Source organism: Hevea brasiliensis, chromosome 3 (assembly GCF_030052815.1).
Source record: "Hevea brasiliensis isolate MT/VB/25A 57/8 chromosome 3, ASM3005281v1, whole genome shotgun sequence".
NCBI lineage: Eukaryota > Viridiplantae > Streptophyta > Magnoliopsida > Malpighiales > Euphorbiaceae > Hevea > Hevea brasiliensis.
Genome location: NC_079495.1, coordinates 30,173,430 through 30,189,805, shown reverse-complemented (window position 1 = coordinate 30,189,805; position 16,376 = coordinate 30,173,430). Strand labels below are relative to the sequence as shown.

The 16,376-nt window shown below is 34.0% G+C and overlaps 1 protein-coding gene across 1 annotated transcript; it reads left to right on the top strand.

Moving 5' to 3' along the window:
- The first annotated feature begins 200 nt into the window (after positions 1–200).
- LOC110671470 (uncharacterized) lies at positions 201–2,013 on the top strand. Its single transcript, XM_021833953.2, has 4 exons — positions 201–320; positions 447–573; positions 659–731; positions 1,649–2,013. Exons 1-4 carry the CDS (start codon positions 290–292, stop codon positions 1,895–1,897), a joined length of 480 nt encoding a protein of 159 aa, XP_021689645.1. The 5' UTR covers positions 201–289; the 3' UTR covers positions 1,898–2,013.
- The last annotated feature ends 14,363 nt before the right edge of the window (positions 2,014–16,376 follow it).

The window sequence follows — 16,376 nt, the reverse complement described above, 5'->3', positions numbered from 1 at the left end:
AATAAATAATAATTGGTATATAAAGCAGAAAAGTATTCACAAAAGAATGCTACGTGACATATTTTTTTTTTAAGAATTTGTCACACATCAACTTTCATAAATAAAATAAATATGGATTAGGATTCAAAAGCTTCCTTGCAGCAAGTATTGCTTCAGCATAGAGAAAACAATATACTCATATCCACCCTGCAAGTCTTCAATGCCCTATGAAATGCATATAAAAACTTCTTTAATTCCTCTTAACAACCCACATTTATTTTCATCATTTGGCTGAACGGAAGATATCCAAATGGGCCAGACATTGATGACATTAGCTCAAGGTATGCACTTTTCTGGTTCAAATCAAGTGATTAATTATTCAAAATACTATTATTCACATTGCTTGATAGATATTTGCATTGAGAAAATTAAAAATAAATTTATTATTTAAAAAAAATTGATTGCAGGAAGTGGGCAAAATAGAGAAAAGGAGTTGGGTTCTACAATAGAAGATTGCTATGACAAGTATTTTGCAGAAAAATCAAAGGATTTGACTTTATCTGACTTCTACGGGGCAGTTTGTCAAACTGTAGAGTACGTATATATATCACATGCAATTAAATCTTTTTAATCTCATTGAGGAAGATTAACATTTTTGCTTATGTGAATTAATTAATAGAGATATTAATAAGAAGCTCAATAGCACACAATTCCGTGTGCCTGAAGCTGATAAGCTCAAGGAAGTATACCAGGTAAGGCTTTTTTTTTTTCTTTTTCTTTTTTTTTTTCTGATAAAATAAATTTCAGTTGCATGAAAATTTTAAAAATTTTAATTATGATTCGGATTTGATTAGATTTTCTTAGATAATTTGAAGTTTATTCATCTTATAGATGATTCCTTTTGGGTAGGATTGATCCAAATTTGATTTGGAATAGACCCCGATCAACGGCTCAAGAGCCTTAAATTGGAATCAAACTAGCTATAGGGGCAATTTTCATCTCCTATTTAAATCATGATTTGGTGTCAGACTGAAACCAACGGTTCAAAACTTTATTTCTAATTCAGCTTAAATTAGAATTATTTTTTAAAAATAGGTGGCAGCTTTAGAGGGCTTCATGTGGATTGAATCATTTTTTTAATTGGAACTAAAACAATAAAAAATAAAAATTATAACCATTTTTTAATGGGACTAAAATTGGACCAAAACTGGCTAGAACCGAACTGATCTAGTCTGATTCTGGTTCACTCCCTCCCTAAGACTTGAACCGTCAGTTTCAACCCGAACCAAACCGATAGCCAAGCCTAGTTCAAATTACTCATGGGCGGACTTCTAGGTATTATTTTGGGTTATTCAGATAAAATTTCTAAACAATTTTTAAGATTTCGGCTTTTTTTTTTAATATATTGAGTTTTATTGTCATGATTTACATAATATTTACAAATTTTCTTTTAATTAAAAACTAATTATGTCATGTCATTCGATTTAACTCATTATCAATTTGGATTTAGTTTAAGACAAATTCTGGCTTCCAAAATAGAAAAATTGCAACTCAAGATCACGGTTGGTGATTTCCAAATTTGAATATTTAATTAATTTAAGCAATTTTACAAAAAGGGATGACTAATTAATTAATTAATTAATTAATTTTTATTATATATAATTTGCAGATTCACTACAAAGATAAAGGAAAATCACTGACAAAGGAAGAGTTCCAAAAAATTCTTCAAGAAATCATAATGCACACAGGTTTTACAGGCTTTGGATCAAAAGATATACTTATCTTCCTGTATGGAATTCCTGCAGCCGCCTTGTTTATCAAGCAACGTGTAGCACCCAAAGCTATTCCTAATGATGTATTCATCCCTGGAATAACTTCTGCCAGTGTTTTCCTCCTTGCCAAGCTAAACAAAATATGATCATCTGCCTCTTTGCTCCATTAATTCCAATGATTTTTTTTTCCTTTTTCTTATTTGTAAAAGTTTATATTAATATTATGTGTGAAAATTATTCTGTCAGTGCTTAATTCTATAAATTGGTTTCAGTCTCAAATTACAATTAATTGTTTTGGTATTTGTCTTCATATATATATATATATATATATATATATATATATATATATATATATATATATATATACACACACCAATGAACCAAGCCATAAAAGATAAAATTGATTAAGTGCATCTAATATAAGTTTGAACTCATATGAGAATGAGTTTAATTACTGCTATATTAAATATCTGTATATACAGATTACACGAATTTATATGTAAAAATTTAATCTAAGGGTAAATAAACTCATCCTGACATGAGCTCGAGCCCTCCATAGACACAACCAAACTGATTTAATCACTAAGTAGGTAATAAATTTCGCAGGTTTGATTCAAACTAAAATGATTGAGGTTTATGTACTGTTGTAATATATATATATGCTTTGGTTAACTTCTCTATTAAACTCATAATAAAAAATTCTCATATGTGACAAAATTTTGATTCAGCTTGTTAATTCAATCTCAATTTGTCCGATTCAAAATAATTTATAACTCATTGTCACACCCTACCCCTCTGTAAGGCATAACATGATCCCGTAGTATACCTAATGAATTATCAACTCCGTCTACTGATAACCCATTAAATACACTACAAGGGATTTTCAAAACTCTTCTTACTTCTTTTACAGTGGTGAGCACTATTTACAGGTGTTAAAACCTTTTTGAACTGAAGTGATAGAATTGACACATTTGAATTATTTGGAATTTCTGTAAAAATTTTGACAGAGTGCCCTCTGTATTTTGGATAAAACAGTTCTTCAGAAAACCTGTAAAAAGCACTTCAATATGTATTTGCAAATCTCAACTCCAACATTTTTCTCAACACAACATTTTTCTCAACTCAAATCCGCAGTGATTTTTCAAAGACTGAGATACAAGAAATATAATACAAAACTATTCAAGTAAATGAAATCTCAAATTTACATTTACAATAATTTACATTTAATTACAAACCAAAATATTTTACAAGAGTTTCTATACAACTGCTCAAATAATTTACATACATATTATTACATGCATACATCAAAACCTATGTACATGGGTATACCTATGATATACCTGGAGCTGATCTGAATATATCTTCAAGGAAATTTACTTACTGCTCTATGCTCTTCTTACCTGCGACAGCATACAAAGCTATCGCTGAGTGGTGAACTCAGTGGTGCACAACTATAATTTAAAACATAGTACAATATACATTGACAAAATTTACAGTAAATAAATTGGGAATCTGAATACTCATCAAATTTCAAAACTCAAAATATTCGTTGCCAATAATGTAAATCATTTGTATAAATGACTTTGATCACAAAATTCAATTTATCAAATCATGACTAACCATTTAAGTAATTCCAACAAAATCAATTATACATAAACCATAATTGAAATCACAATTTCTTACCATTCAAAAGCCATTCTGTATCTCAAAAATCAATCTTTATCTCAAAACCATGTTGTATCTCAAAAATCATTCTTTATCTCACTAACTATGTAAGACTAATCCGATAGGGCCATCTTCGATGTGATTCTAACTCCCTATGGTCGGGGAGGTCGAATCAGATTCTAACTCCCTATGGTCGGGGAGGTCGAATCAGATTCTAACTCCCTATGGTCGGGGAGGTCGAATCATCGTGCACAGTACCATCACAATAATGAATCTTCCGCAAGGGCCATAACGATAAAATAAACTTAGATCTAACATCAAATCAGAGGAAAATCTAAGCCTGTGCACGTACCATGGTAATCAAAACACAACTAACTCCATTGTCTTCTCAACAAATGAGAGAGACGGGTAATAACCTAGTCAAGCATCTATAGTGAGATATAAAACAATATCACAATCCTTTTAGTGAGCATAAATCACAATATAATTCGATTCAAAGTCAATTCTAATATCCAATAATTTTTTTTTGCTCAACACAAATCAAATCATAAATTTGTATTTTTTCATGAAAATTACCATCACAATTCAAAACATGTTCTATCACAATTTTCCAAAACATAATTTATTCAATCCATAACAATGCTTAATACTTGTGGAAATACCATTTCACAAAGCTGAATTCATACATACTATAACAATTTTCAATAATCATTGAATTAAATCCAATGCTTGTTAAACATAATACATAAGAAAAATATGTCATTTAATCATATGAAATATTCAAAACAAAATCAGTTAAAAACTAGTTGTGCACAAACACAATTTAAAACAATAACATACAATTAATCATATGAAATATTATTCAGAGCAAAATCAGTTGAAAACTAATTGTGCACAAACCTCTGATAATTGTCTCCTGGTCTGAACTCAGTGTTTCCTTCCCTTTTCCTGAGTCTTTGGTAACTGAGAAACACAATTTGAAGTGTTTCAGTACTAAATTAAACTGTCTCTAACGATAATGTTCGATAAGTAATTCACTGAAGGCTATTATTTGCTCAATTACCTAATATACCGACTCTCAATGCGTTTAAGGTAAATTAGGTTTTGGTGTCCTTAATATGTCACATTCGATAGGGTTTTAGGGTTGGTACGTTTTACCAAACTCATTTCCTTGTTTAGTGCATTTTCTTGCAATTTGCTAGATTCCGGGATACTAGTTTGACCTAACCGGACGACCTAGTTCCCTCGGTTTTCGGGTTTCGGTCAAAACTACAAACTTGTAGATCTATGTCTTATTGCACGCGGGGCAAAATTTTAGGTCAATCCTAGTTAAGTAGACCAAGTTATGGTCATTATACTATTGCTGGTCAAATGGCATCAAATTAGGTCAATTTTAGGTCAATTTGGTCAACTTTGGTTCGGCCAGTTTTTGGACCCGAACTTGTGCAAGCTTTTTGACTTGCTTCTGGTCATTTCTGGGTTTTGGTGTCTTCATAAGACTTGTAGGTATGGGTCTTAACTATTCATGGTTAAAATTTCAGGTCAATTGGACCTGTTTTGAGTGAGTTATGGCCTAAACACTCACTGCTGCCCAATTGGTCATTTTTCAGGTCCTAATTGTACCTAATCCGAATTGGTCATTTTCTTAGGTCACCTTGCAAGCAGAATTTTGGTATGTTTTCTCAATGAAAGTTGGCACATTTTGTGCCTAGTTCCACCTCCAATTGGTCTCATACCAATTGAGGTTACACATTTAAACTTATTGGCTAAAATGTACACTGCCCTTGGTTACTTTGCTTAACACACATCAATTACACACATTTACCTTGCAATATGTTTACTTCCCTACCAAATCTATTTTGGTACATTACCAAAACTATATATTACTTTACATTAACATCACTTTGGGCAGATTACAATTATCCTCAACATACCAAATATAACTCTAATTCCCAAAGTTCAAATACCATTACACATACACATAAACATCACTAGTTTTTACATACACTTTACACAACAATTTCATACTCATATCCTTCAATCCTTAATGCCACAATTCTGCCCATATCTTCATGAACACATACACTTATCCAAGAGTTTCAAGGCTTCCGAAATTGTCCTTCAACACCAAAGTGTCCTACAATTCATTAAATCCCATTCCAAGTGCAAAATTCACCATATACATGTGAAGTAATTCACTAGGTTATTAAATCATCATGATCAACACCATTTCTCATCAAATATATGCACAATTATTTCATCAACTACATGACTCCATGGCTGTCCAAAATGAACACAACAATAACTCTTCAAACTCAAAAATTTTCTTCACAAATCCAACACCCATAACATGCACACAAAACTTAACAAAGCTATCTTCAAAAATACTAACTTACCTTATGGTTGAAGCTTGTTAAACCTTGCTTAAACTTCTCAAATTTGGTATCAAACTCTTCCTTGTGATGAGTAGACAAACTTTCATGAAGCCACTTAAGGGATTGGAGTTGAAAATGGAGAGGTTAAGTGAGCTCATGCAAAACGCCCATGGAGTTTCCTCTCCCTTCAATTCGGCAATGTTGAGAGAACCTTGAGGAAGATGAAGTTCAGCTGGTTAGTGGACTTACATCAGCCCCCATTTAGTGTTTAATTAATCCATTAATGGTCCACTAACTCCAAATAATCATATAATAATCTAATTGTTCACTTAATCCCACATTAACCCATGATTTTAGCTATTTACTTTAGGTACCACTAAACTAATTTTTCATTTTATTTTCTAAGTGTAATATTATTTATTTTTAATGGAAATTTAGGTCAAAAGACACTTCGGGATGTCAAATGACCATAATGCCCCTGTTCGGGTTGCATTCCCGATTTTTCGGTAACACCGGGTTTTGTCCGTTTTTCGATTTCTCACTTTTCTTTGTACTAATTATTTAATTTTTCTTTGATCTTTCTAATGATATTTATTCTTCAATAAGGGTCTATTTAAGTCCTAAAAATGTTTTCCGTGGTTCCCCGATCCGAGGCTAGTCAACGGTCCACGCCGTGACTTCCCAGGGCGGTCACCCACCGCTAGGTTTCCCGGCTCGCTTAACTTGATCACATTTCTTTGCTATTATTTTTCCTTTGTTTTTCTTGTATTTTCTTTTCTTGTATTTCATTATTTTATGTCTCCTCACTCATATTGAAGTGTAGTTCTAGGCATCCTAGTGTTCGACAAAGACTGGTCACCGAATGCAATGAGCACTACCGAACTTAGGGGTGTTACAATTCTCCCCCCCTTAAATAAATTTCGTCCACGAAATTTTACCTGGCATTAGTCTCTAAAGAGCTGTGGGTGTTGTCTCCTCATATCCTCTTCACGTTCCCAAGTAGCTTCCTAGCCTGAATGATGGTTCCACAGCACTTTAACCAGGTGTATCTGTTTGTTCCTCAGCTGCTTCACCTCATAAGCCAGAATTTTTATGGGTTCTTCCTCTTATGAGAGGTCTGGGTTTACTTCAATCTCTTCAACTGATAGTACATGAGATGGGTCTGATCTGTACCTCCTTAACATGGACACATGGAAGACATTGTGTATCCTTGCAAGCTCTGGAGGTAATGCCAACCGATATGCCAAAGGACCCACTCTTTCCAGAATCTCATATGGTCCGATGAAACGAGGACTCAGTTTCCCCTTTCTGCCAAATCTCATAATCCTCTTCCAAGGAGAAACTTTGAGGAATACCTTATCACCCACTGCATACTCAATGTCTCTTCTTTACAAACCAACATAGGACTTCTGACGGTCTGATGCAGCCTTGAGTCTATCTCTAATCAATCTGATCTTTTCCTCTGTCTGCTGGACAATTTCTGGCCCAATCACATAGGGGAGTTCTGCACTTTCTACCATACAAAGCTTCATATGGAGGCATCCCAATGCTTGATTGGTAGCTGTTGTTATAAGCAAACTCAATCAAAGGCAAGTGTGTATCCCAACTACCTTCAAATTCAATCACACAAGCCCGTAGCATATCCTCCAATATCTAAATAACCCTCTTAGACTGGCCATCTGTCTGTGGGTGGAATGTTGTGCTGAAGTTCAATCTAGTTCCTAGGGCTCTCTGAAGACTACCCCAGAATCTAGAAGTGAACCTAGGATCTCTGTTAGACACAATTGATACTGGAACTCCATGCAGTTTTACAATCTCATATATGTACAATCTGGCCAATCTTTCCAGGCTATAGTCCATCCGAACTGGCAAAAAGTGAGCAGACTTGGTTAGTCTGTCAATTATAACCTATACTGCATCATGACTATTCTGTGTCCTCAGAAATCTCATCACAAAATCCATAGTTATCTGTTCCCTTACAATGTTTCATAGGGTGCCACTTGTATGCTAGCTTGACACTTATTAATGTATACAAATTCTGTTAGTGGGATGTATCTGTCCCATCTCCTCTCGGATTCAATGACACAAGTTCTCGATATATTCTTGAGGGCTTATCACATTTCTGAGTTATTTTTATCATTTCATTTCATTATTTATAGGAACTCAATGAGTTTCTGAATTTACCTGAATTACTTGTTTCAATTGTCCATCTGTCTGAGGATGATACGTTGTACTGATATCTCTAAGCTTATAGCAATTACTGTGGTACTGGTAGTTCACATTATTGTAACCGAGTTACTGACTCCAGCTACCTTACAAGTGTAGTCTTTCGACAGGCTAGTTCTGAAGTTTTAAATTTCTGACTAAAATTTTCACGTTTATTTCAGAATAGTACCTATTCGGGTGCAATCAGATCAATTTATACATTACTGACAAATATTCTTACTTATTGGACCACGAGGAAACACGTAGCTCTACACAATAATCCAGTTGTCAGACCGTAATCTGCAGCTTACAATACAAATATCGAGAACATTATATAGTCACTACGTTATAACCTCATGGACTAGGTTTTCTAACATCTTATCTTTCTCGAATCCACTAATATCCCAAACCGATTCTGATTACAATTTCCTTTGACAATTACTAACAGTAACATTTTTGCCCTCATCTAGAGCAATTCTATTACTATAACTTACTTTAGGTCCTCTTGCCTTACATTAAGTAGGCTCGCCATTTAGCTTTATAATTTATGGTATGTTAGAAAATACTTTTAGCTAACAATTCTTCCAAAAGTAATGTCAATCATACTTGTTATTATAGTTATTATCCTAAAGGACTAGTCACTAATACATCAAAATTGCTCCCATGTAAAGGAATGACAACAGAACATATAGTTCGACACTAACACACAACTAAGTAGTCTTTGGGATCAAATAATAACTAAAATTAAGAACTTACCAGCCTACATCCAAGTTTCTGCTCCTTTTACTTGGCGCATAGTGGACACTCCGACTGGTGCGCTACTATATTCGGGTTGATTCACTGTGTTATAGTGGTGAGGAGTACCAACTCTATTTTTATCTTGACTCTGACTGACGGTCTGTGAACTCCGGAGAGCAGATCGAGGTGGTTTAGCACAATCTTTAGCAAAGTGTCCAAGTTTTCCACAATTGTAACAGGCTCCAGAGGCCTTACGACAAATACCTCCATGATATCTTCTACAAGTTTCACATTGGCGGGAAGGGTAGGAACTTCTAGTTGTTCGACGACTAGATCTTAGTGGTCTCTGCCCTGATGATCCGCCTCTATCATATTTCTGAGTTCGGGGTTCCTCAAATTCTTTTCTCTTTCTCAAATTACTGTTCGAGCTCTGACCCATAGGTTTCTCCCTCTTTTCTATTTCACACTGCCCTTGTGGGGGTTGGGTCTGTACTTGGGCTTGGGCTGACAGATTATCAGCCATTTATTGAAAGAAAGTGGCCATTTGCTGGGCCATTTGTGCAGTAATTTGTACTGGTAAAGCTGGTACAGTCGGGCCTTCGACACTTTGTGGAGTTGGGGCCTCAACTTGTACTTCTGCCATCACAGACTGTTCTATTGTCTCATTCTTCTCTTCCATTCTTTTCACAGAATTTTCTATTCCTGTACAACCAACATAAGGAGATTCCTCTCCATTAGTTCACATTTATGATGTAAATGTACTATATGTATCAAACATTTGAGCAGTTGTAGTTCTGACAAAAAGATTTCAAATTCACAGTTCGAAATTTACTTTAAAACCATTGCTCTGATACCACTAAAACATGTCACACCCTACCCCTCTGTAAGGCATAACATGATCCCGTAGTATACCTAATGAATTACCAACTCCGTCTACTGATAACCCATTAAATACACTACAAGGGATTTTCAAAACTCTTCTTACTTCTTTTACAGTGGTGAGCACTATTTACAGGTGTTAAAACCTTTTTGAACAGAAGTGATAGAATTGACACATTTGAATTATTTGGAATTTTTGTAAAAATTTTGGCAGAGTGCCCTCTGTATTTTGGATAAAACAGTTCTTCAGAAAACCTGTAAAAAAGCACTTCAATATGTATTTGCAAATCTCAACTCCAACATTTTTCTCAACACAACATTTTTCTCAACTCAAATCCGCAGTGATTTTTCAAAGACTGAGATACAAGAAATATAATACAAAACTATTCAAGTAAATAAAATCTCAAATTTACATTTACAATAATTTACATTTAATTACAAACCAAAATATTTTACAAGAGTTTCTATACAACTGCTCAAATAATTTACATACATATTATTACATGCATACATCAAAACCTATGTACATGGGTATACCTATGATATACCTGGAGCTGATCTGAATATATCTTCAAGGAAATTTACTTATCGCTCTATGCTCTTCTTACTCATGACAAGATACAAAGCTATCAGAGTGGTGAACTTAGTGGTGCACAAAAATAATTTAAAACATAGTACAATATACATTGACAAAATTTCTGATAAATAAATTGGGAATCTGAATACTCATCAAATTTCAAAACTCAAAATATTCGTTGCCAATAATGTAAATCATTTGTATAAATGACTTTGATCACAAAATTCAATTTATCAAATCATGACTAACCATTTAAGTAATTCCAACAAAATCAATTATACATAAACCATAATTGAAATCACAATTTCTTACCATTCAAAAGCCATTCTGTATCTCAAAAATCAATCTTTATCTCAAAACCATGTTGTATCTCAAAAATCATTCTTTATCTCACTAACTATGTAAGACTAATCCGATAGGGCCATCTTCGATGTGATTCTAACTCCCTATGGTCGGGGAGGTCGAATCAGATTCTAACTCCCTATGGTCGGGGAGGTCGAATCATCGTGCACAGTACCATCACAATAATGAATCTTCCACAAGGGCCATAACGATAAAATAAACTTAGATCTAACCTCAAATCAGAGAAAAATCTAAGCCTGTGCACGTACCATGGTAATCAAAACACAACTAACTCCATTGTCTTCTCAACAAATGAGAGAGACGGGTAATAACCTAGTCAAGCATCTATAGTGAGATATAAAACAATATCACAATCCTTTTAGTGAGCATAAATCACAATATAATTCGATTCAAAGTCAATTCTAATATCCAATAATTTTTTTTTGCTCAACACAAATCAAATCATAAATTTGTATTTTTCCATGAAAATTACCATCACAATTCAAAACATGTTCTATCACAATTTTCCAAAACATAATTTATTCAATCCATAACAATGCTTAATACTTGTGGAAATACCATTTCACAAAGCTGAATTCATACATACTATAACAATTTTCAATAATCATTGAATTAAATCCAATGCTTGTTAAACATAATACATAAGAAAAATATGTCATTTAATCATATGAAATATTCAAAACAAAATCAGTTAAAAACTAGTTGTGCACAAACACAATTTAAAACAATAACATACAATTAATCATATGAAATATTATTCAGAGCAAAATCAGTTGAAAACTAGTTGTGCACAAACCTCTGATAATTGTCTCCTGGTCTGAACTCAGTGTTTCCTTCCCTTTTCCTGAGTCTTTGGTAACTGAGAAACACAATTTGAAGTGTTTCAGTTCTAAATTAAACTGTCTCTAACGATAATGTTCGATAAGTAATTCACTGAAGGCTATTATTTGCTCAATTACCTAATATACCGACCCTCAATGCGTTTAAGGTAAATTAGGTTTTGGTGTCCTTAATATGTCACATTCGATAGGGTTTTAGGGTTGGTACGTTTTACTAAACTCATTTCCTTGTTTAGTGCATTTTCTTGCAATTTGCTGGATTCCGGGATACTAGTTTGACCTAACCGGACGACCTAGTTCCCTCGGTTTTCGGGTTTCGATCAAAACTACAAACTTGTAGATCTATGTCTTATTGCACGCGGGGCAAAATTTTAGGTCAATTCTAGTTAAGTATACCATGTTATGGTCATTATACTATTGCTGGTCAAATGGCATCAAATTAGGTCAATTTTAGGTCAATTTGGTCAACTTTGGTTCGGCCAGTTTTTGGACCCGAACTTGTGCAAGCTTTTTGACTTGCTTCTGGTCATTTCTGGGTTTTGGTGTCTTCATAAGACTTGTAGGTATGGGTCTTAACTATTCATGGTTAAAATTTCAGGTCAATTGGACCTGTTTTGAGTGAGTTATGGCCTAAACACTCACTGCTACCCAATTGGTCATTTTTCAGGTCCTAATTGTACCTAATCCGAATTGGTTATTTTCTTAGGTCACCTTGCAAGCAGAATTTTGGTATGTTTTCTCAATGAAAGTTGGCACATTTTGTGCCTAGTTCCACCTCCAATTGGTCTCATACCAATTGAGGTTACACATTTAAACTTACTGGCTAAAATGTACACTGCCCTTGGTTACTTTGCTTAACACACATCAATTACACACATTTACCTTTTAATATGTTTACTTCCCTACCAAATCTGTTTTGGTACATTACCAAAACTATATATTACTTTACATTAACATCACTTTGGGCAGATTACAATTATCCTCAACATACCAAATATAACTCTAATTCCCAAAGTTCAAATACCATTACACATACACATAAACATCACTAGTTTTTACATACACTTTACACAACAATTTCATACTCATATCCTTCAATCCTTAATGCCACAATTCTGCCCATATCTTCATGAACACATACACTTATCCAAGAGTTTCAAGGCTGCCGAAATTGTCCTTCAACACCAAAGTGTCCTACAATTCATTAAATCCCATTCCAAGTGCAAAATTCACCATATACATGTGAAGTAATTCACTAGGTTATTAAATCATCATGATCAACACCATTTCTCATCAAATATATGCACAATTATTTCATCAACTACATGACTCCATGGCTGTCCAAAATGAACACAACAATAACTCTTCAAACTCAAAAATTTTCTTCACAAATCCAACACCCATAACATGCACACAAAACTTAACAAAGCTATCTTCAAAAATTCTAACTTACCTTATGGTTGAAGCTTGTTAAACCTTGCTTAAACTTCTCAAATTTGGTATCAAACTCTTCCTTGTGATGAGTAGACAAACTTTCATGAAGCCACTTAAGGGATTGGAGTTGAAAATGGAGAGGTTAAGTGAGCTCATGCAAAACGCCCATGGAGTTTCCTCTCCCTTCAATTCGGCAATGTTGAGAGAACCTTGAGGAAGATGAAGTTCAGCTGGTTAGTGGACTTACATCAGCCCCCATTTAGTGTTTAATTAATCCATTAATGGTCCACTAACTCCAAATAATCATATAATAATCTAATTGTTCACTTAATCCCACATTAACCCATGATTTTAGCTATTTACTTTAGGTACCACTAAACTAATTTTTCATTTTATTTTCTAAGTGTAATATTATTTATTTTTAATGGAAATTTAGGTCAAAAGACACTTTGGGATGTCAAATGACCATAATGCCCCTGTTCGGGTTGCATTCCCGATTTTTTGGTAACACCGGGTTTTGTCCGTTTTTCGATTTCTCACTTTTCTTTGTACTAATTATTTAATTTTTCTTTGATCTTTCTAATGATATTTATTCTTCAATAAGGGTCTATTTAAGTCCTAAAAATGTTTTCCAGGGTTCCTCGCAGTCCAGGGCTAGTCAACGGTCCACGCCGTGACTTCCCAGTGCGGTCACCCACCGCTAGGTTTCCCGGCTCGCTTAACTTGATCACATTTCTTTGCTATTATTTTTCCTTTGTTTTTCTTGTATTTTCTTTTCTTGTATTTCATTATTTTATGTCTCCTCACTCATATTGAAGTGTAGTTCTAGGCATCCTAGCTGTCCGGACAGCACTGGTCACCGGAACAGCAGAACGCACTACCGAACTTAGGGGTGTTACACTCATAATCCATTTCAATTTTTTACAAAAGCTTTAAATGATTGCAAAATTGAAAGTTCAATTGACAATAAATTTGATAATATGCATGACTTGACTTGAAATTAACTTACTTAGATTGGCCTGATTAACCCAAAAATTAAATGAATAAAATTAATTTTTGAAAAATTTTTAACATTTTAAAATGAAAAACGAGCCATGGCCCATAATGTAATACCTCTGACCAATGCATATCAGAATATACCTCGAGGGAATGGAATGTCCTCCTGAAATTGGGTGAGCAGAGAATCTAGTTTAACTAATAACAAAGTAAACAAAAGTAAAGAAAACACTAACCGAAACACTAACTAAGTTAGGGTAGTATTTGGTTATAAGGCACCTTTGGTCACCAAAAAACTTAACTTTAGCTGCGGAACATGAAGAAATAGAAAAAAAAAAAAAAAAAGAAAAAGACAAAACCTTAGATATTTTTGAAGGAGCAACAGAAGCAGTTTGAAGGTTGGATTTCAAAAATTTTCTAAGGTTTCATGCAAACATACAATATGTTTTATGATCCTAACCAACCTTAAGCACCCAAGGCATGTTAAAACACATGATTTTTTCATTTTCCATCAAGGATTGTAGTTTAACATTTAAACTACTTAAACCCTAGCTTAAAGAGGGTTTAGAGACATCTAACCTGAAGGGACACAAAATCACACTTCTTGCTGCCTTTGGAAGTCTCCAGAGCTCCAATTGTAACTCCTTTAGCTTGTCCATCACAAGCTTCACCAAGCTCCACATTTAGCAACTCTTTGCCTCTCCTTTGTGATGTGCCAACCACTCTTGTAGAGGTTTTGCTTTGGTGGGTTTCAATTGGATGTATTTGAGAAACTAGAAACACTTTCTAGTATTTTGATTCAAGAAAGAAACAAGCTTTCTTTCAAGTATCAATGGAGGAATATGAAGAAGAGGGAGAGAGAGACTGGTGCCATCCAACATAAGGAGGAAGAAGAAGATGAATTAATTCATTTTGTGTTCTTCTCTTCTCACATTAAATGTGCAAGACAAAAGCCATTTATTAAGTGCCACATGTCAATATCCCATTCAATCTTTCTTTTAGTGTGTCTTAATCTTATTAATCCACTTGTCAAGCCAAGATTGAATCATCAAATTATCATCTTCCATCATATGGAAGACAAATGGCACACTTTATGAGTGTCACGTGTCACCATCTCATGGTGCCATGTCACCATATGAAATTACTAAAATGCTCTTGTTTGTATTTTGAGTTCCTAACTCAAAATTGTAATTCTTTCCCTCCAATTAACTTGTATCACATATAAACTAATTAATTAATTAATCTCCATTAATTAATTTATATAATACATCCAATATCCAAGATTTGGTTTCAAGTCATGCTAGTGACATTGCAATCTTATTGCAAACCAAATCTATTTAATTAATTAATTAAACTCTTCAATTAATCAATTAAATCATCATTTGCTTGATGATAAACTTGTATAGGTGTGTGACTTACTAGGCTCATTATTACTTGACGATGAGAAATGATATTAACTCTTAATATCATTGGAACTCTTCCAAAACCATAAATGATTTCCCCAAATCATTTTAGGTATCTCATAGACCATGGTTGACACCAAGCATAGCATGCCATGGCCACCCAATCAGTAATAAGGAATACCTTAAATATGAACATTTAATCATACATCACCATGCACTAAAATCCTTCCGTATTATGTTCCAATCCCATTAAAGATCATGGTAGAGTCAAACCTCTTATCATGGAATTTTATGCACTCATTTGAAATCTTATTCTTGACATATAAGACTTTACCATCAGGAAACACCTTTCCTGGCAAAGTCATCTGTCCTGGCTAGGAACTTAATCTTGTCAAGAACAGCTCAAATTCGCATAGGACTTTAATCCTGTTTACTCAAGGCTACGAATCCCCTCTTGACTGAACACCTGTCCAAACATATGACCAATCTGAGCCAACACATACTGAAATATCCATACACAGTACAGATATGTAAGTGGTATCAAACTCAAATCACCCATATAAGAGACAACCGTGTCATCTCAGGTCTGACGATTATATGCTCTAATATGACACAGATAACATTTTATTGACTTGAATAAACACCATGTTCATGTCATCTGTACGTCACAAGTTCAACCTACTTATCTCATAAGTGCCCACTGTGTTTATCCCGATAACTCATATCAGATGGCATGAGACTCACCATTTCATAAATATCAATATCTCATACTATTCAATGGAGATAAACAGAGGTGACAGCTCTTTGGATATAATGTGCCCACCAAAATATCCTTCAGCTGCGAACTCTGATTTATAGCAAATGTCTCATATATTCTATCACTCATATTCTTATCATATAAGAGTAAAATATATAACATATTGCTATTGGACAATTTCAAATAAATATGCTATAATACATACACAATATTTAAATGAAATGTTTATTGCCATTGGTATATTTACAATGTTATTTACAAGTTACAAGATTAGTGCATGCTCTAAGGCACACACAACTAACAATTTTTTTTATATCCCATTTCCTTTACAGTTTAGAACTTTCCTATTCTCTGTCTTTTTCCTCCTTCTCTCCTTCTCCCACATCCTTCTCTC

What these genes read in the sequence shown, in the direction of transcription:
- LOC110671470 (XM_021833953.2), top strand. Translation starts at nt 290, where the DNA reads ATGGGCCAGACATTGATGACATTAGCTCAAG. An exon ending in GCAGTTTGTCAAACTGTAGA is followed by an intron (nt 574 to 658) that starts GTACGTATATAT and finishes ATTAATTAATAG; the next exon opens with AGATATTAATAAGAAGCTCA. An exon ending in AGCTCAAGGAAGTATACCAG is followed by an intron (nt 732 to 1,648) that starts GTAAGGCTTTTT and finishes TATAATTTGCAG; the next exon opens with ATTCACTACAAAGATAAAGG.